This window comes from Schistocerca americana, chromosome 5 (assembly GCF_021461395.2).
Source record: "Schistocerca americana isolate TAMUIC-IGC-003095 chromosome 5, iqSchAmer2.1, whole genome shotgun sequence".
Classification (NCBI taxonomy): domain Eukaryota; kingdom Metazoa; phylum Arthropoda; class Insecta; order Orthoptera; family Acrididae; genus Schistocerca; species Schistocerca americana.
In genome coordinates this window covers 640,919,734-640,939,984 of record NC_060123.1, presented here as the reverse complement: position 1 = coordinate 640,939,984, position 20,251 = coordinate 640,919,734, and the positions used below count along the sequence as shown (strand labels likewise).

General features: G+C 45.4%; 1 protein-coding gene across 1 annotated transcript in view; it reads left to right on the top strand.

Annotated features, from left to right (window-relative positions):
• The window catches only part of LOC124616135 (snurportin-1), a 114,598-nt gene that overhangs the window by 78,350 nt on the left and 15,997 nt on the right, over positions 1-20,251 (top strand). Inside the window, exon 5 of the mRNA XM_047144409.1 lies at positions 1,980-2,389. Within this exon, the coding sequence (XP_047000365.1) occupies positions 1,980-2,389 (410 nt within the window). The remainder of the gene's footprint in view (positions 1-1,979; positions 2,390-20,251) is intronic.

Sequence of the window (20,251 nt, the reverse complement as noted above, 5' to 3'; positions counted from 1 at the left end):
ATTGAAAACAAATAACTGAAGGATGAAAGGTAACCACTCGCCATATGGTCGAGCCATTAAGCTTAAAAAATGTAATTGTCTCTAAACTTTAGAACAATGCCCTTTTTCAGAGGTAACAGAGTGATTAAAAAAAACAACACAGTTTACACATGTCCAGATAAGTTGTTCCAGCACTGAAGTCCAGGTGCAGTACTATGATGGAGTAACTGACTTGTGCAACATATCTGTGTGTGTTTGTTTAATATGTGAGCTTCGAGAAAGGACACTGAAATCGCCACAAAGCTTTTGAACAATTTTGTTTATTTGTGTGTTGTCACTTTTGTTTGTAACTGTGCAGTTACCTGTACATATGTTGTCAATTTTTTATACATTGTCGTGGAATTGTTACTACTATTATGTTATACAGCATGTCCGAAAAGTCTTACCCTGATTACATAAATTTATAACTCAGGCTAGAAGTAAGATACAAATATGAAACTAGTGTCTAATTGTTTACAAACTTCCACATGAGCACCCTTGGTAGCACGTAGCACATCTAGGCGATATTCAGTTTCTGTCCACACATTAGCCAACATCACTGCAGGGATCGATTCAGTGACTGTGGTTATCCGTTACCGCAGGGTTTGAAGATCTGGTACACGTGTTCGTAGACCTCGTCCTTGACATAACCCCATAAAAAGAAGTCTAATGGGGTTATGTCAGGAGAGCGTGGAGGCCAAACCGTTGACCCATCACGACCAATCCATCGCCCAGGAAAGGTCATATCGAGATAGACACGGATGTCCAAACCCCAATGAGGCGGTGCACCGTCTTGCTGAAACAAGACATCGGGGTGATACTGAAGCAGCTGAGGAACAGCATACAGTTGCAACATGTCCAGATACACTGCAAATGTGATGGTAGCCTCAGCGAAGAAAAATGGCCCGATAATTCGATTGTGCAACAGCGCGCACCAAACATTCACCTTTGGACTGCCTCGGGTGCACTCCATGACCTCGCCAGGGGGTTGTGAACCCCAAACGCGCAAATTATGCTGATTCACTACTCCACTGACAAAAAAGGTCACTTCATAGGAAAAGGCAATTCGTCTGAGATAACCATCATCATCCTCAATATGTGATAGCATTTCGACCGCAAAGTCATATAGACGTGTACTGTCATTGGGCAACAATGCCTGAACGATTTGCACTTTGTATGCACGAAACAATAAACGTTTGTGTAAAATGTCATGTAGAGAGCTTTTTGGCATCTGTAATTCACATGAGGCCCTGTGCACCGATTTCTTCGGACTTCGCGGAAAAGACTGCCTTACAGCTTCCACCCTGTCTGCTGAGGTTCTTGGTCGACCAGACCTTGGAAGGTCAGCAACCAATCCTGTGTTCTTGAACTTCTCATACTAGGCTTTAATGCTCTTGACATCAGGTGGATTCCTTCCAAATGTTGTCTGGAAGTGTGTCTGCACTGTGGTTGGTGATCGTGTCTCATGGTACCACAGGATAGACTGTGCCTTCTCCTGATTGGTTAACATGGCTTCTTGGGCACTGCACCTCATCCACTACTTACATACTACGAACCTAAAACAGAAAAAAAACTTTGATAGTTGTAAATAATGTGACACAAGTTTCATATTTGTATCCTACTTCTAGCCTGACTTATCAATTTACGTAATCAGGGAAAGTCTTTTTCAGACACCCTGTATATGTTTGACATTGTCAACTGCTGGGGGCAATTCTAAAGCATCAGAAGCTTGGCATACCTGATGTTTCAGAATAATATGTTGTTGTAAACGTGATTATTGATATCACTTTATTGATTCATTCCAATTCCACTTTCACATATAAGACATATCTCCCACTCTCTATCTCCTCCTTCCCCCTCACTCTGTATATCTCCTCTCTCATAAAACTTTTCTGTAAGTAAGTGTTAAAATTCTTGTGTGTGCCATTTCAATATTGTTAAATTTGAATCCCTTCTTGCAGACAGAGTTCCGCAGCTATTGGATGGAAACAAAGTTCCAACAAGAAAATTCTGAGGCAACTGAAAAATCTGCAGAGAACCCATTTCCTTTCTTGCCTCTGCCTTACAGGCGTTGCACTATGGATGCAGTTGGAGATATTTTGAGTGGTGTAGAACTGCCTGGTGGTTCCTTAGATGGTCTCCTGTTTTATCACAGTGAAAGTCACTATACTGCAGGTTCAACACCACTTGTTGGTTGGCTAAAGCCCCACATGATACCTGAAGTCTTGGGTGTGGATGTTCACCCACGATACCTTGAGGAACGTCCTTCTGACTATGAGAGTGTGGCTGTTTATGTACAAAAGTCAGCAATAGCTAAACGAAACAAGCAGCGGCAGCATCAAAGGCGCCGTAATAGGAGCAGAAACAAAATGTAAGTTTTTATAGCATACCAATGAACCCAGCAGTGCTTCACAATTACTAAATATGTATGGGATTTGGATATATGTCCTAATCTCCTCCTCTTCCCTCTTCTGGTCTGGGCATTGTGCCTTCCTCTCTCTCTTTGTCCATATCATCATCCTACCCTCTCTCTATCCATCACCTCCCCACCTCTCATTGTCGCTTTGTACATCTCATCCTCCACCCCTCTCTCTCCTCCTCCCTTTCTCTATCCATCTTCTCCTTCGTACCCTTCCTGTCCATCACTTCCTCCCCCCCCCCCTGTTCATCACTTCCTCCCCCCCCCCTCTCTCTCTCTCTCTCTCTCTCTCTCTCTCTCTCTCTCTCTCTCTCTCTCTCTCTCCCCCCCCCCCCCCCGCCCCCCCTCGCCCTCTGATCTTGAGCCTTATTTATTGTTATTGCAAATTCAGATTCCATAGTAGTATTCTAATCATAAGCAGATAAGCCATAAATACAACTTCTCTGTGAAAAACATCTGCGAGGTGAAAACAAAACAGCATTGTTGTGTATACAATGGTTTATTGACAGCTGTAGCGACATTTGAGACAGGCTGTAGTTTTCTATTCTACTCCTTTCTTTATTTAGCTTTGTGTGACTGCACTGTTGTGAAGATAAAATGAGAACACTAACATAAAAGATATAATAACAAAGAATCGGTTCCCTATATGCTGGAATCATTTGATTCTGATACTAGTTGGTTCCTAGAGAATCTGTGATTCCTGGAATTGGGGAATCTGAATGTGGCACAGCCCTAGCTAAAATCATTATGGATAAACTTTTTTTTACTCCAGTTATTCTAACTAAATATTAGTGCTATTGCTATTATTGCAAATAGGTAGATGAAATTTTGAGTGAGTGGCTGATAATTCCACATAATTCATGCTGTCTGTGTGTTGTTTAGTTTTTTGGCATTGGCAACACTGGTCTGACCGTCAGAGACAGTAGGCTATTGAACAGTTGCAGTATGGTTAAGAAAAAAGGACCTGTTTGGAATTTTTCAATTTAAAAGAGAATGGCGTATCTTGTAAATATTGTTTCAAGAAATAAAACTGTCACAGTCCAACAAAATGGAAAAGCATATCAAAAAGTGTTTCAAGTACCCACAGAATTGATACCAACATTTTTTTTTTTTTTTTTTTTTTTTTTTGCAGTAGTGTAATATAAGTAAAAATACTACCTACAGGCTAGCTACTTAGTATAAACCATAATTTATTTCAAAAATTACTTTTAAACTTGTCATTTTTTCTTTTTATTATGCATTACTGCAAGAACCTGCCTCATTATAAGTGTAAATATTTATGTTTACCGTCCAATTTATTTCCCCTAATAACTCTCCCCTACCTCTCAAGCAGCTTTTTCAACTTTTTTACCGAATCACTAAAGAAGCAGTGTTGCAAAAACCTTTCAAATACAAATTAAAAGCTTAAAATTATTCTTAGAACTGCTGCTTATCAATTAATCTTTATGATGATGCACAAATCCTTGGGCAATCCTGAATTTTGGGCATTTGCCCAGGCATTTATCCTGGTCATTTTTCCCAACTTATAAATGCCCAGACATTTTACACCACTTAATATGCAGTTTCAAAAAAAGTTTCTGCTCTCTAGCAAGAGAAGCCTAACAACAAAACAGAAATGATACACGTATTACTGTCGTTAAACTCATGAAGAACAGCAAAGTGTAGTTTGACACTTGTGTACCAAAGGGCATAAAGTGAGTGAAATTCACTGGGACTTGCGTGGCCTGTATGGGGACAACTGTATGGGCCATAGCAGTACCTCCAGGTGGCATGCATTCTCCCAAAAGGCCATGTGAACCTTAGTGATTCGGCATGCTCCAGGTAGCCGGTAACAACTGCAACCCCACAGAATGTCGGACCCATTGAGGCACAAATTTGAATGACCAGCAAACCTTATCGGAAAGCAGTTCAACATTTTATGTTCTGTGGAGTACAATACGTTCATGACAAGTTGACATTTCGTAAAGCTAGTGCTTGCTGGGTGCCTAAGAACCTGACAGAGAACCACAATGGCCAGAAAATGATTACAACCTTGGATCACTTAACACATTACACCACAGAAGGGCATGAATTTCTGAAAGGAGTTGTCACTGGTGATGAGTCATGGGCATACTACTACGTGCAAGAAACTGAACAGTCATCTATGGAGTGAAAACATGCTGGCTCCCCAGTGCAGAAAAAATTCAGAGTAACTCAGTCCGCTGGGAAAGTGCTTGTGACATTGCTCTGGGATATGCATGATGTGTTATTGATGGACTTTACAGAACACAGGACCACTGTTAATGCTGCAGCCTACATTAAAAGTTTAAGTTGCGTCGTGTCCTTTGTGACAAATGACACAACATAAATGCTGATGGTGTCAGACTTCTATTACCCTGTGTTGTTGGCGGCTGCTGCTGCTGTGCCCCAGCATCCACCCTAAAGTCTGGACCTTGCACCACTGGACTTTTATCTGTTTGGTCATGATGGGCCAATGCTTTGCAAGAGATGCAGAAGGGAAATCAGCAGTCTGCAGATGACTGTACTACAACCACACGCACTTCTGCAAATAGAGCATATTGAAACTGGTACCATGAAGGGAGAAATGTGTTGAGAACATGGGTGAGCATGTAGAAAAGTAGGTAAAAGATATAAGGGGTTCTTCTTCTTCGCCTAATGAACTTTTTGGTAATAAAATTATTGTGCATTACTTTTCGATTTTTCCCTCATAAGGTGCAGTCAACACAAAGAAAAAGACTCAGGAACCTCAGTTCACTTATTTTGCTCTTAGAAATACAGGGTGATTTTGCTAAATGGGAACACACTGCAGGAAACAATCTCAGAGGATAAGGAACAAAAAAGGTCATGTGGACATACGGCTGGAAATTCATTACAAGAGACGTTCACCCACTTGAAGGTGAAATTAAAACAATAATACGTTCCCAAACACAGAGGCTGAATCAGTGCTGATGGTTACTGTCACCATACAATGGACACTTTTCATAGCCCACAGATGGGTGTTGTGAAGATACTGCTTCTCATAAATGCAGCCTCATCTGTGTATAGAATGGATGCAGACATCCTTGCACCATAGTGGTGTGTGTGACAAACTGCATCAAAACTTATCACTGTGGAAGACAGTCCTTAAGTAAAAGGCCTTCACACATTGTAAGTGATATAGATTGTGCAGTTGTCGTGGAGAATGTTCCACAGGGTCATCTGGTTTAGTCCATGCAGGCGGATCACCTGCCTCCTGCTGATAACAGGATCAGATTCTAAAGTGTTCAGCACCTTTCATCTTGACCTTCAAATACGTGTACCTCCTTTGAAACTCATTTCCAGCTGTATGTCCATATGACCTTTTTTGCTTATCCTCTCAGGGATGGTCTCCTGCAGTTAGTCACCATTCAGCAAAATTGCTCTGTATATCTCACTATGCTGGCTTGTTTATTTTCACTTTGTATTGTCTTACAAAATTATGTACTTGGGCAGTGCACCTCAAGTAAATAAAGTATCCATTCAACAGAAGGAAGCAATAAGGATTTTGGGTGAAACAGTTTACTGCACATCTTGCTGAGGTCACCTGCAAAGTCTTGAGATTCTGTAGAGGTTGTGTATATGACCTGATGGACGACAGTGGGTCAGGGTGAGTCAAAAGTTGCTCAATACAGGAGACTTTCTGTATTACTTTCCAACAGTTTGTATCGGTAACTCAAGCCCACATCGGGCGAATGCTCGAAGGTGCACATTATTTCATGGACATCCACAGTGAAGCGTTGCCTCGAAGATGCCTGCAGCTGCTACATTCAGCACAGCCCACGTGCAGCTTGGCCTTGTTTGCTAAACATTTCTGGCCAGCAGTCAAACTTCATCATGAGCTGGTGTGGCAGACTGGCATGGCTGTGGTGAGTGCGGAGCGGGCTGGCAGCTTGCCACATTTGTACAAACCCCGGTCCTATTGACAGTATCTGATACTGGCAGGCACCCAGTGGCAAGGATGACTTCAGTTGGATTCTGAGCCCCATCAATGCTGCAGTTGGATCCCTGTGAGGCGGTCCTGTTAGGATGAGGGTAGAGCGGTAACAACCTCTTGGCAGAAGTCAGATGCTGATATATAACTATCATATTTTCTCTCTATAAACCATTATCAAGTCATTGCTTATGCTTCTGTGTTACAATATCTTTTTTCTTAATAGGCCAGCATATCTTATTGTTAAATTTGACCATTTTGCTGAGATAAACCATTGATTCGAGGTTTTTTTACATGTGAATTACTGGAAGCCTTAAAACAGATTGCCAATGGCTTTGTGCCCTGTGTCCTCGATCAGAACTTGAATGAGGCAAATAATTCACAGCTGGTCCTCAAAACTTGTTTTCAGTTTTGATATAAAAACTACCAAAGTTGCAAGATTCAGGTTTTTTTTTTTTTAAATGATTAGTTTCAGGTTACCTGATCCATTTTCAAATCATCCTGCTGCATGGGAAGTTAAAATTATAATATATCCGAAATTGAGTTTATATTGCTGGATATTGAGCATAATCTGCCATTACTGTCTGACTGAAATGTAACACTAAAGTCTGGATAAAGGGTGATTCTCCAGTTAACAGGTTCTACTGCAATATGATATTACCTTGTATCCATCAAGACGAATCTGTTCAGCATCAGTGAGTTCGATGTCATTTTCTGATAAGCTCAGCACATCTACCCAAATCCAGTTTGTCCTTAGGAGTTCATCCTCTTCATTAATGAGCCTTCTGATGATGTTTCGACAAGAGATAGAAAATTGCTATTCTTTTAATATCCATGACTTTCCCCAAGTTGCAATATTTTGTTTTGTTCATAGTTTATTCAGGTAATTGTATTTATTCTGCATATCTGTCTTTTGGACAAATTTCCTCTTTTTTTTAAAAAAAAGGCCCAAGGCAGACATTTGAAATTGGTAGGTTGAATAATGCTTTGGTCACAGAGGATTCTCCTGGTAATTACCAGTCTACACAATGACCAGCGTAATTTTCACAGTAGTGGATGGGACATTCCCTGTGGCCTTCCTAATGTCATCCTCATTGTTGTAATTGAGGTGGCAGCTCAGACTGTTGCCTACACCTCTGAGGCAATACAAGGCCGACACCTGTAGGTACGGGCATGAGGAAAAAGGAACCAAAGCAGGTAAACAAGACTTAACAGATCTGACATGTTAATGGCCCAATATCTTTTAGCATTATATTTGATAATGCCATAAAAGCCAAAATCTAGATAGTACAAAAAATACTGTAATACACAGTCAAATGGCAGTTTATTCATTCAAAAAATATTGCTGGCCTGTGGCTCAATACCATCAAAAACATTTTACATGGTGATCAATAGAGACTGGATTATATGCATCATAAAAACCTTAAAATATTCCTGCAAATATGCAAGAAAAATTTTAAAAATGCATGAAAAGTGTCGTAATATGCATGATCAAATAATAAAAAATCGTGGTGGTTACTATGTGCATTTTATCTCCAAGCCGAACCTGCACATATCAGTTATGAGGAAGAGGGCCAGCCAAACAAAAAATTGGTACATTTACAATGCTGATATCATTTTCTGAATACTTTCTGGAAGAGGTTAGAAAGGGGCCTTTCTCAGATTATTTTCTAAAAATTTGCAAAATGGGGATGCATACTGGGTTTCAAGAATTGTTTCTCCTTTGCTATTGTTGCTGGTAACAAGCGGATGCGTTGTGAGTGAATCGCAGCAAAACAATCAATATGTACAGGACCAACTTCGAGATACATTGCATGCAGAGGGGCATGCTCAAAAACTCCGTAATATGTTATTTAAAAAACGACATACAATCATGAATTCTTTGAACAGCATTAACTTTCAATTAATACTACTATATCAAAGCATCATTTACAATTTATTTTACATTTTTTCTACTATTTTAAACATAAACCACCAAGTACTGTCCCGAATATTCGGTAGTAAGATTGTGTCTTTAATCACTCAAAACATTTTTATAAGCAGAAAAGGACCATTCTACATCAACTTAGGTAACTGGACAATATTTGAATTTGAGTGCTATCTTGGCACTAATTGTTTCTGGTAAAATTTCAGCTGTCACATTAATAAAACTATCAACGTGGCACAGGGGTTCAAAGTGTAAGTTATTGTTTAAAATATTTCCAAACTTTTCTCTAAGTTTTCTTGGGAATACCTCCGTAAATGAAGAGGTTACTAGATTAATTTTATTCATTAACTTAATAGATTCATTCAAAGTCAAACCTTGAGTTTCAAGCTTTTTAATACTTGCAGGTATATGGGAAAAATGAGTGTTACTCACAGCAATGTATTTTTTAATACTGGAACCATTAAAAGCTTCCTTGCACTGACAAACTGCCAAAGCCTCTGCACTATCAAAGTCGTTTACTACCCCTCTAATGGCCTCGAAATGTTCATTGTGAAACAAAACAGCTTTGGCCCATGTTCCGCAATGAGTTACCACTGGTTCAGGAGCTAAAGGCACATTTGGTAGTTCTTCTTTGTAGGTTTTGATGTGAGTGGGAGCCTTTAGACACACTTTCTTTGTGGATGAAATCAGTGTATTTACATTCACAAACATGGAACATACTTCTTCAGCAAGGTGATGTACTCCATGAGCAAAGCACGTCGCATGAATCAGATTGGGATAAAATACTGGGAGGGCTTTTCATGCTTTGATCATATAGGGAGCAGGATCTGAAATAAACACAAACACGCTTTCACCTGCAGAAGATTCTGGAAATATTTTTCTAATGCCTTCATTCACAAATCTGGTGATCGTAGAATGATTTACTTTTTCAGGTTTTTTGCAGGCCGCTAAATAGGAAGGAGGTGGCTTTTCTTTTAAAACACCGAAAATTAAGTTTGCAATGTAACAGCCACAAGTGTCTGTAGTTTTGTCAATTGAAATCCATATAATGCTGTCCTTCAGTTCATTGCACATTTCTTCCAGAACATTTACGTAAATTGTCGGTGTGTAATTTTTACGTAATGTTGATTCATCTGCTATATTTTGCTTTAAGCAATATTTGTGCAGGAAGCCTTTGAGGATAGGGTTTGTAAGTTTGTAAAGAGGAATATTGCTTGCAATGAATGCTTCACATAAATCCATGTTAAACCAATCTTTTGATTACCTTTGGACAGATCCCTCTACTGCAACTTGCTGTTGCCAGAAGTTGTTGTCATAGTCTGTTTGAAACATTTTTTTTGCACAAAATGTTTCTCACAAACTCGACACTATAAAACAATTCCTTGGCATGTAAATGTTGCAGGATGGTCAGCTAACCACGTACGATGTTTCTTTTTTTTGGATGGCATGGCGCACACTACAGATCGTAAACACGTTCAGCTGTGGACAAATAAATTGAAAGCTAAACTGAAACAATGGACATGTGACTAAAAACTAGTGTAGTTTAATTGTTGCCGATGCTTATGGTGTGACAGTGGAGGGGATTAACCAGGGATGCGGGTGCAGGAGCATTGACTCTGCCTGCCTGTTCCTGTTCCTCTTCTGTAATGATTTCGCTAGCCAGTGGCATCTCGGTTAGCAATTGCACGCAGTTCTAGGTCGCGGTCAATCTGAGTGACATCGAGCTAGAGACCACCCATCTAAATTTTTAAAATATTGTAAACATAGAGCAAAAATATGCATTGTCACTAGTTTTTAGTTAAAATATGCAATAATTGGTGAAGAGGAGCCAAATTTGAAAATGCATTAGCAACATGCAAATGCATATAATCCTGTCTCTGGTGATTAGTTACCTTGTTTCTTCCATTATTTAGATTCTACTGAAGGCTGGGAGAAATTAGTAAATGGGCAATGATGGATAATGAGTTAGCAGATAAATAGATAAGTGTTCCCTGACTTTCCTCTCTTGCTTTTGATACTGAAAGGTAGTGTTGTGTACAGTGTAATGCTACATGCAAGTGAGTACGATTTTTAAACAATGGAAAATCCAGAATGGAATAATGACAGTATTATGAAAAGGATAGTTGCTATGCACCATATAGCAGAGATGATGATGATGTACCAGATAGGCACAACAACAAAACTGACAAACAAAGCTTTCAGCCAAATAAACCATCAGAATCACTCACACACGCCTGTCTCCCTACAGTGTGCTTGTCAACTCTTTCCTGGGCCACAGGGAGTGTACTGGGGTGATGTGGGGGGTGCATGTTGGAGTGAAGTAAGGGAGGAATGCAGGGAGGGGGTTGGGGGGAAGTGTGTAACAGCTCTTGGGAGAGTGGGGAGCCATCTGTGGGATAGGTAGGGTTCCAGGTAGAGGGGGCGGGTGGCAGATGGCTAGGCATGCGATTTCACAGACTCGGACATGAGATAGCAGCACATAACTAGCTGTCGTGAATGGGGTAGGAGGGGGGCATACTGTCACGGGGGATAGTGTACAAAACAAATACTTACACACACACACACACACACACACACACACACACACACACACACATACACATACACACACACACCAACACACCATTGGATCCCCCCTGCGGGTCCGGGGATTAGAATAGGCCCGCGGTATTCCTGCCTGTCGTAAGAGGCGACTAAAAGGAGTCCATCCCCCTCACGGGGGTAGTTCGCGCCTGCGTCCGGAGACGGACGGTTCCACGACCTATCATCGTGGTCCTTTTGGTTTTTTCACTTCTCGTTTCTTCCTTCCTTTTGTTGGTTCCTTTCTTTGCTCTTCTCCACCTCACTGTCCTCCTTACTCTTTCCCTTGCCTTCTCCTTGCCTTTTTCTCCTTGCCTTCTCATTGCCTTCTTCTCCTTGCCTTCTCATTGCCTTCTTCTCCTTGCCTTCTTATTGCCTTCTTCTCCTTGCCTTCTTATTGCCTTCTTCCCCTTGCTTTCTCATTGCCTTCTTCTCCTTGCCTTCTCTGGTCTCCGCCTCGGCGTTTGAGACAGTCTGTCCTCTTTCTCCCTCTCTCTCTTCTTTTTCCTCTTCTTCCTTCCTCCCTGTGCGTGCCTGAAGGCCGACCCACGCGTTCGCACGCGTAGCCGGTGACGGTGTAACGCGTAAGTCCCCGCCCTGGGTAGACATGTAAGGCACGCGCGTACCCCCTGGTAAAGGCCAGGCCCGGGGAGGGGTGATTGCCTGAGCTGATACCTTCTGACCATGCCGATTGGTCCCTCCGTCTGTTTCTCGGGAGGTGTGACCTGAGGTGTAAACATTCACCTAAGGCGGGAGTGCCCTCTGAGAGGGTCCCCACAAGGAAGGAGCGCGCCATCGGAGATGCTGGCAATCATGGGGGATTCCTCCGCAATGGATTCTACTCCATCTCTTTCGACTTCGACCCAAAAACGGAAACGTGACCAGCCAACAGTGACAAAAGTACTACCGCCTGCCCCACAGTTCCTCGTAGTTTCTCGAACTGAGGACGGAAAGGATTTTTCCTCTGTCAACCCTTTCGTTATTCAGAAGGGCGTAGATGCCATAGCCGGATCTGTCAAATCCTGTACCAGGTTGCGTAACGGCACCTTATTACTAGAAACTGAGAATGCCTTTCAGGCACAAAAACTGCTTCGGGCCACCCTCCTGTACACGTTCCCTGTCCGGGTGGAGGCCCACCGAACTTTGAATTCGTCTCGTGGTGTGGTCTATACTGGCTCCCTCGACGGATTGACTGACGAGGAGCTTCAATCATTCCTCGCTGAGCAGGGCGTGACGGCTGTCCATAGGGTCATGAAAAAGGTCAACAATGACCTTGTACCGACCCGGACAATTTTCTTGACCTTCGATAGTGTTAAGCTGCCATCGCGCATCAAGGCGGGCTACGAGGTTATTTCTGTTCGCCCCTATATCCCGACACCTACGCGCTGCTACCAGTGTCAGCGTTTCAATCACACTCGACAGTCTTGTTCCAATGCGGCTAAATGTGTCACCTGTGGCAGGGATGCCCATGAGGGTGACTGTCCACCTCCATCTCCTCGTTGTGTGAACTGTCAGGGTGACCATGCAGCATCCTCCCGCGACTGTCCTGTCTATAAGGAAGAACGCTGTATCCAGGAAATTCGGGTCAAAGAGAAAGTGTCCACCTCGGCTGCTCGCAAGCTATTGGCTAGTAGGAAGCCCACGCTGCTCCCAGCGGGGAAATACAGTACCGTCCTCGCCTCTCCTCGGACTACCCGGGAGGTAGCAACCCAGACATGCGATCTGACCTTCAGCACCATGGTCGTCCGTTCGGCCAGTGCTAAGATCGCGCGGTCGACGTCTCCTCTTCCTCCCATCACCCCACAGACACGAGCACCTTCTTCAGCTTCTGCTAAGACGAAGACACCGAAGTCAGATGCACGGGCCTTCAAGAAGGAACCATCCCGTGCAGACTTCCTCCGTACCTCGACCTCACAGCCTTCGACCGGTACTTCCACTACACGTCCTTCCAAAAAGGCGCGTAGGAAGCACAGTTCTCCTTCCCCGCCACGGCGCATTTCTTCTCTTGCGCCACCCAGCGGCTGCCGCCCCAGGCCGTCATCCGTTTCGCCTGGCCGCACCGCTGGTCGCCGTACATCTGGCCGTTCACTGGCGGAGGAAGCTCCCCCTCCCGGCCATCCTCCCGAGATGGCCGATGACCCTATAGACCCAATGGACGATGACTGTCCGCCTACTGATAGCGGCGGCAGTGCTCGCTCGAAGCCAGGCCCTAAGCGGCCTTCGAGGTGACCACTTCTCTCATCTTTCTTTTCTTACGATGGCACTTATTCACTGGAATATTCGCACCATTCGCTCCAACCGAGAGGACTTGAAGTTGCTGCTCCGCTTGCACCGTCCGCTTGTCGTAGCCCTCCAGGAAACGAAGCTACGCCCATGCGATCAAATTGCCTTGGCACACTACACCTCTGTGCGTTTTGACCTACCCCCTGTGGTAGGTATCCCAGCTCATGGAGGGGTTATGTTGCTGGTCCGGGATGATATTTACTACGATCCCATCACGTTGCACACCGGCCTGCAGGCAGTTGCCATCCGCATTACTCTCCCCACTTTTACGTTTTCCTTTTGTACCGTTTACACTCCATCGTCATCTGCCGTTACCAGGGCAGACGTGATGCAACTTATTGCTCAGCTACCTGCACCATTTTTGTTAACTGGAGACTTCAATGCCCACCATCCCCTTTGGGGCTCTCCAGCATCCTGCCCGAGGGGCTCCTTGTTAGCAGACCTTTTCAACCAGCTCGATCTTGTCTGCCTCAATACTGGCGCCCCTACTTTTCTTTCGGACACATCTCACACCTATTCCCATTTAGACCTCTCTATATGTACTCCCCAACTTGCACGCCGGTTTGAGTGGTATGCACTTTCTGATACATATTCGAGCGACCACTTCCCGTGTGTTATCCATCTCCTGCAGCATACCCCCTCTCCGTGCTTCTCTAATTGGACCATCTCCAAGGCAGACTGGGGGCTCTTCTCTTCCAGGGCGACCTTTCAGGATCAAACCTTTACAAGCTGCGATCGTCAGGTCGCACACCTCACGGAAGTCATTCTCGCTGCTGCTGAATATTCCATCCCTCACCCTCCTTCTTCTCCACGTCGCGTACCGGTCCCCTGGTGGACCGCAGCATGTAGAGACGCTTTACGTGCTCGTCGACGTGCTTTACGCACTTTTAAACGCCACCCTACAGTGGCGAATTGTATCAATTATAAACGATTACGTGCTCAGTGTCGTCGTATTATCAAAGAAAGCAAGAAAGCCAGCTGGGCTGCTTTCACAAGCACCTTCAACAGTTTTATTCCTTCTTCTGTTGTCTGGGGTAGCCTGCGCCGGCTATCTGGCACTAAGGTCCACTCACCAGTTTCTGGCTTGAAGGTCGCGAATGACGTCCTTGTGGCCCCTGAGGCTGTCTCCAATGCCTTCGGCCGCTTTTTCGCAGAGGTTTCGAGCTCCGCTCATTACCACCCTGCCTTCCTCCCCCGCAAACAGGCAGACGAGGCTAGGCCACTTAACTTCCGCTCCTCGAATTGTGAAATTTATAATGCCCCATTCACCATGCGGGAACTCGAAAACGCACTTGGCCGATCACGGTCCTCTGCTCCAGGGCCAGATTCTATTCATATTCAGATGCTGAAGAACCTTTCTCCTGCGGGTAAAGGTTTTCTTCTTCGTACATACAATCGCATCTGGATTGAGGGACATGTTCCCGCATGCTGGCGCGAGTCTATTGTTGTCCCGATTCCTAAGCCGGGGAAGGACAAGCACTTGCCTTCCAGTTATCGACCTATCTCGCTTACCAGCTGTGTCTGTAAAGTGATGGAGCGAATGGTTAACTCTCGATTGGTTTGGCTGCTCGAGTCTCGACGCCTACTTACCAATGTACAATGTGGATTTCGTAGGCGCCGCTCTGCTGTTGACCATCTGGTTACCTTGTCGACCTTCATTATGAATAACTTCTTGCGGAAGCGCCCGACCGCGGCTGTGTTCTTTGATTTGGAGAAGGCTTACGACACCTGTTGGAGGGCGGGCATTCTACGCACCATGCATACATGGGACCTTCGCGGTCGCCTCCCTCTTTTTATTCGTTCCTTTTTAATGGATCGACAGTTCAGGGTACGTGTGGGTTCTGTCCTGTCCGACACCTTTCGCCAGGAGAATGGGGTGCCACAGGGCTCAGTTTTGAGCGTCGCTCTCTTCGCCATCGCGATCAATCCAATAATGGATTGCCTCCCAGCTGATGTATCAGGCTCCCTTTTCGTGGACGATTTTACCATCTATTGCAGCGCGCAGTGTACACGTGTCCTGGAGCGCTGTCTTCAGCGTTCTCTTGACTGTCTTTACTCCTGGAGTGTCGCCAATGGCTTCCGTTTTTCTGCCGAGAAGACGGTCTGTATTAACTTCTGGCGATACAAAGAGTTTCTCCCACCGTCCTTAAGACTCGGTCCCGTTGCTCTCCCAATCGTGGAGACAACCAAATTTTTAGGCCTTACATTTGACAGGAAACTTAGCTGGTCTCCACATGTGTCATATTTGGCCGCCCGTTGTACCCGTTCTTTAAATGTCCTCCGTGTTCTCAGTGGTCTGTCGTGGGGAGCGGATCGAACCGTCCTACTTCGTCTATATCGGTCGATCGTCCGCTCCAAGCTGGATTATGGGAGCTTCGTATACTCCTCTGCACGGCCATCCATCTTACGCCGCCTCAACTCCATACAACATCGGGGTTTACGACTTGCGATCGGAGCATTTTATACCAGTCCCGTAGAGAGTCTTCATGCTGACGCTGGCGAATTGCCACTCACCTACCGGCGCGATATACTGCTTTGTCGGTATGCCTGTCGGCTACTGTCAATGCCCGACCATCCGTCTTATCGTTCCTTTTTTGACGACTCTCTTGACCGTCAATACGGGTTGTATGTCTCTGCCCTGCTACCCCCTGGCGTTCGCTTTCGTCGCCTCCTTCAACACCTTACTTTTTCCCTCCCTGCAACCTTTCGAGTGGGCGAGAGCCGCACGCCACCTTGGCTCCAGGCTCAGGTCCGCGTTCACCTTGACCTCAGCTCGCTCCCAAAAGAGGTCACTCCCGGTTCGGTCTACCACTCCCGTTTTTTGGAACTTCGTTCGAAGTTCATCGACATGACTTTCATTTATACAGATGGCTCTAAGACCAATGACGGGGTCGGGTGTTCCTTTATTGTCGAGGCACAAAGTTTCAAATACTGGCTCCATGGCCATTGTTCGGTCTTCACAGCTGAGCTCTTTGCCCTCTACCAGGCTGTTCTTTACATCTGCCGCCACCGACATTCTGCTTATGTCATCTGCTCAGATTCCCTGAGCGCCATCCAGAGCCTCAGTGATCCGTACCCGGTTCACCCTTTCGTACACCGGATCCAACGCTCTCTTCAGCAGCTGGTGGACGTCGGTTCTCCAGTTAGCTTTATGTGGGTTCCTGGCCATGTCGGTATCCCTGGGAACGAAGCTGCAGATGCCGCGGCCAAGGCTGCGGTCCTCCAGCCTCGGACAGCTTCTTGTTGTGTCCCTTCGTCCGATTTTAGCAGGGTGATTTGTCGGCGCATCTTATCTCTGTGGCATGCCGATTGGGCTGCACTTACCGACAACAAGCTTCGGGCCTTAAAACCTCTTCCCGTGGCTTGGACGTCCTCCTCACGCCCTTCTCGGCGGGAGGAGGTCGTTTTAGCCCGGTTAAGAATTGGACACTGCCGGTTCAGCCATCGCCATCTGCTGACGGCTGCGCCGGCGCCGTTCTGCCCATGTGGGCACTTGCTGACGGTTAGACACATTTTAATGTCCTGTCCAGATCTTAACACACTGCGCCTCGATCTTAACCTGCCAAATACTTTCGATGCCATTTTAGCAGATGACCCACGAGCAGCTGCTCGTGTTCTTCGTTTTATCAATTTGACAAACCTCGCTAAGGACATTTGATGATGCTGTTTTTTTTAATCCTATGCCTGTCAGTCTGTCTTTTATTGTGTTTTCCCTTTTAGTTGTTGTGGTCAACTTGTGCCTCGCGGTGCATTCTTAGAGTAGTCAGGGCGCTAATGACCATTGAAGTTGTGCGCCCTAAAACCACAAAAAAAAAAAAAAAAAAAAAAAAAAAAAAAAAAAAAAAAAAAAAAAAAAAAAAAAAACACCATTGGATGGGGGTGGGGGGATAATGGGTTACCTTAGGTTTAAGCCAGGGAGGTTACAGGAGTGAAGGAAGTGCTGTAAGGATAGCTCCCTTCTGCGCAGCTCAGAAAAACTGGTAGTAGTGTAGAGTATCCAGATGGCACAGTTTGTGAAGCAGCCATTGAAACTCATACGTTGTGGTCTGCTGCATAGTGTGCCAATGGGTGGTCCATCTTGTTTTTGGCAACAGTTTGGCAGTGGACACTCATTCTAGTTGACAGCAGTTTGTCATACCAATGTAAAATGCTGTGGAGTGGTTGCAGCAGACCTGGTATATAACATGGCTGCTTTCACAGGTTGCTAGTCCTCTGATGGTGTAGAAGCAGCCTGTGATGGGATTGCAGTGATGTAGGGTAAGTGTGCTGGGTAGGCAGACTGGGTAGGTCTTGCACTTGGGTCTTCCACAAGAGTATGGTCCCTGTGGCAGAGGTTGGGGGGTGGGAGTGACACAGGGACGGACAAGGTTGTTGTGGAGGTTGGGTGGGCAGTGGAACACCACGTTGGGAGGGGATGGAAATATATTGGGTAGGATGTCCCTCATTTCAGGGCATGACGACAGATAAAGCCCTGACAAAGGATGTGGTTCAATAGTTCCAGTCCTGCGTGGCACTGGGTAACAAGGGGGGTTTCTTTTTGTGGTTAGTTCTTGGGATGGATGTGATGCTGAGGTGTGCATGGAGCTACTGCACAGGAGATCTGTTTGTGTGTTAGGTTTGAAGGCTATTGCCTGTCTGTGAAGGCCTTTATGAGGCCTTCGGCTTGCTGGGCGAGGGAGTTCTCAACACTGCAGATGCATCTGCCAATGGGGGCTACATGGTTGGGATTTTTGGCGTGGAATTGTTGGCAGCTGTGAAAGTGAATGTACTGTTGGTGACTGATGGGTTTCCTGTGAACTGGGGTATGGATGTAGCTATCTGAGAGGAGGAGATCAACATTTAGGAAGATGGCACGGTGGGCGGAGGAGGACCAGGTGGAGTGGATGGGAGAGAAGGCATTGAGATTGTGGAGGAATGAGAATAAGATGTCCCGGCCTTGTGTTCAGATTATAAAAATGTCATCAATAAACCTGGACCAGACAAGGGGTTTGGGAAGCTAAGAATGATTCCTCTAGCTGGCCCATGATGAGGTTGGAATAGGAGGGTGCCATGGCTGTGCCACAAATTCTTTTGTATACCCTTCTTCAAACGTGAAGTAGTTATGGGCTAGGATGTAGTTGGTCAGTTGTACAAGGCATGTGGTAGTGGGTTTGGAATCTGCATGGCCTTGGGAGGGGGTAGTGTTCAGTTGCGGCAAGGCCATTAACGTGAGGGATGTTTGTGTATAAGGAGGTTGCATCAACAGTGACAAGTGGTGTCCTGGGAGGTAAGGGTGTGGGCATGGTAGAGTGCCGGTGCAGGAAGAAGTTGGTATCGTTAATGTGGGAGGCTAGGTATTGGATAATTAATTGCAGATGTTGGTCAGCAAGGACTGAGACTCTTTCAGTGGGAGCAATGTAGGCAGCCACAATGGGGCATCCCAGCTTTTTAGATTTGTGAATTTTGAGGAGCATGTAGAAGGTGGGTGCGCAGGCTGTTGTTGGGTTGACTAGGGAAATTGATTCAGGGGAGAGGTTCTGGGAAGGTCCTAAGGATTTCAGCAGAGATCAGAGGTTCTGTTGGACTTGTGGGATGGGGTCTCTTTGGCGGAGCTTGTAGGGGGTGGTGTCAGACAACTGACGTAGGCCCTCTGCCAGGTAGTCACTCCCATTCACTACAACAGTGGTGGAACCTTTCTCTGCCAGGAGAATGATCAGATCTGGATCCATTTTTAGATCGTGTAGGGCAGTCCTTCCTTCTGATGAAAGGTTGTTGTTTTTAGGGAGGGACCTGGGGAAGGATAACAAGGCGAGGTTGGAATTGCTGCAAGGTGACCAGGGGAGTGTGGGAGGGTCACAGTTGGATGATGATATGAATTGGTACAGGCCGGGACTGATTCTAGGATTGGATTGGCTTTGGTTGGAGGGGTTGGTGTCAAAGGAGTGTTTTCACTGTAGGGAGTGGGAGAAGGATAGTAGGTCCTTCTCAAGTCCATTATGGTTATAGCTGGGGAGTAGGCCTGAATGTGAGGCCTTTGGATAGGACTGAAGCTTCTTGGGGGCTGAGGATTTTGATGGAGAGGTTAACAACAGTGTTCTGGGACTGTTTCATTTCTGGAGTGTTGGTAGGGGATTTTGGAGTATGTGGTAGATTGTAAAGGTCATTGAGGCAGGACCTGGGTGCTGTGAGGGGTTGATGAGGAGGAACACTGTAAGTAGAATTGGGGTTGAATAGTGGTGGCCCAAGGTGGGATGGGTTTTCAGCAGGCTAGGTAACTTGTGGAGGTAGTGTTTGGAATGTTTCTCTAGGTGTTGGAGTGTCAAGATTTCAATTTGGGTGGTGAGTGTAGTTAGTGGAGACTCCACAGTAAGAGTATTTTGTAGAGGGAGTGGAGGTGGTTCAGGGATGCCTGTGCCATGGAGATGTGTTTTTGTAGAACCAGGCTTGTGAGGGAAGGGGACTGGCAGTGTCTGAAAAGATCATTGTGCAAGGAGGGGTGGGATCCATTAACAGGGATTTTTATGGTTAAGCAATGGGGGGAGGGAGGATTCCATGGCTTAGGCAACATTTAAGGAACAGGATTTTGGCTAGGGGTAAGGAAACATTTCTGAACTGATGCAGGTAAATAGAGGAGGGATCCATTGTGTTTGGGGGGGGGGGGGGGGGACGGTGAGATGGCACTGGGGAAGAAAGTTGGTGTTGAAAGTGGCGGGTAAAGATTGCAGGTAGTTGCAGGGCGAGTTGAATAATGTTGATGGGTGTAAGGAGGGAAAGGAGTTGTGTTGGGGCAAGGGCTAGTACTGTGTCAGCAGTATATGTGGTGACGTGTCATATATCGTCATGCACACACAATAAATTCGATCATGTGTGATTTATCATCACATGTAAGAGATAAAATGAAAACAATCACAGGCAGATTGGAAGTGATACATGAGAGAGGGAAGGATTTTGCGTTGCTAAAGGTGCGTTATGCTATTATCGGGAGTCCTGTGGCATGTGGAGTTGCACGCACAGCTGATGTAACAGACACGGTTGTAACTACAGGGTGTAACAAAAGTCATGTGCGTCCATGTGTGTCGCGGCTATTATGGAGTGT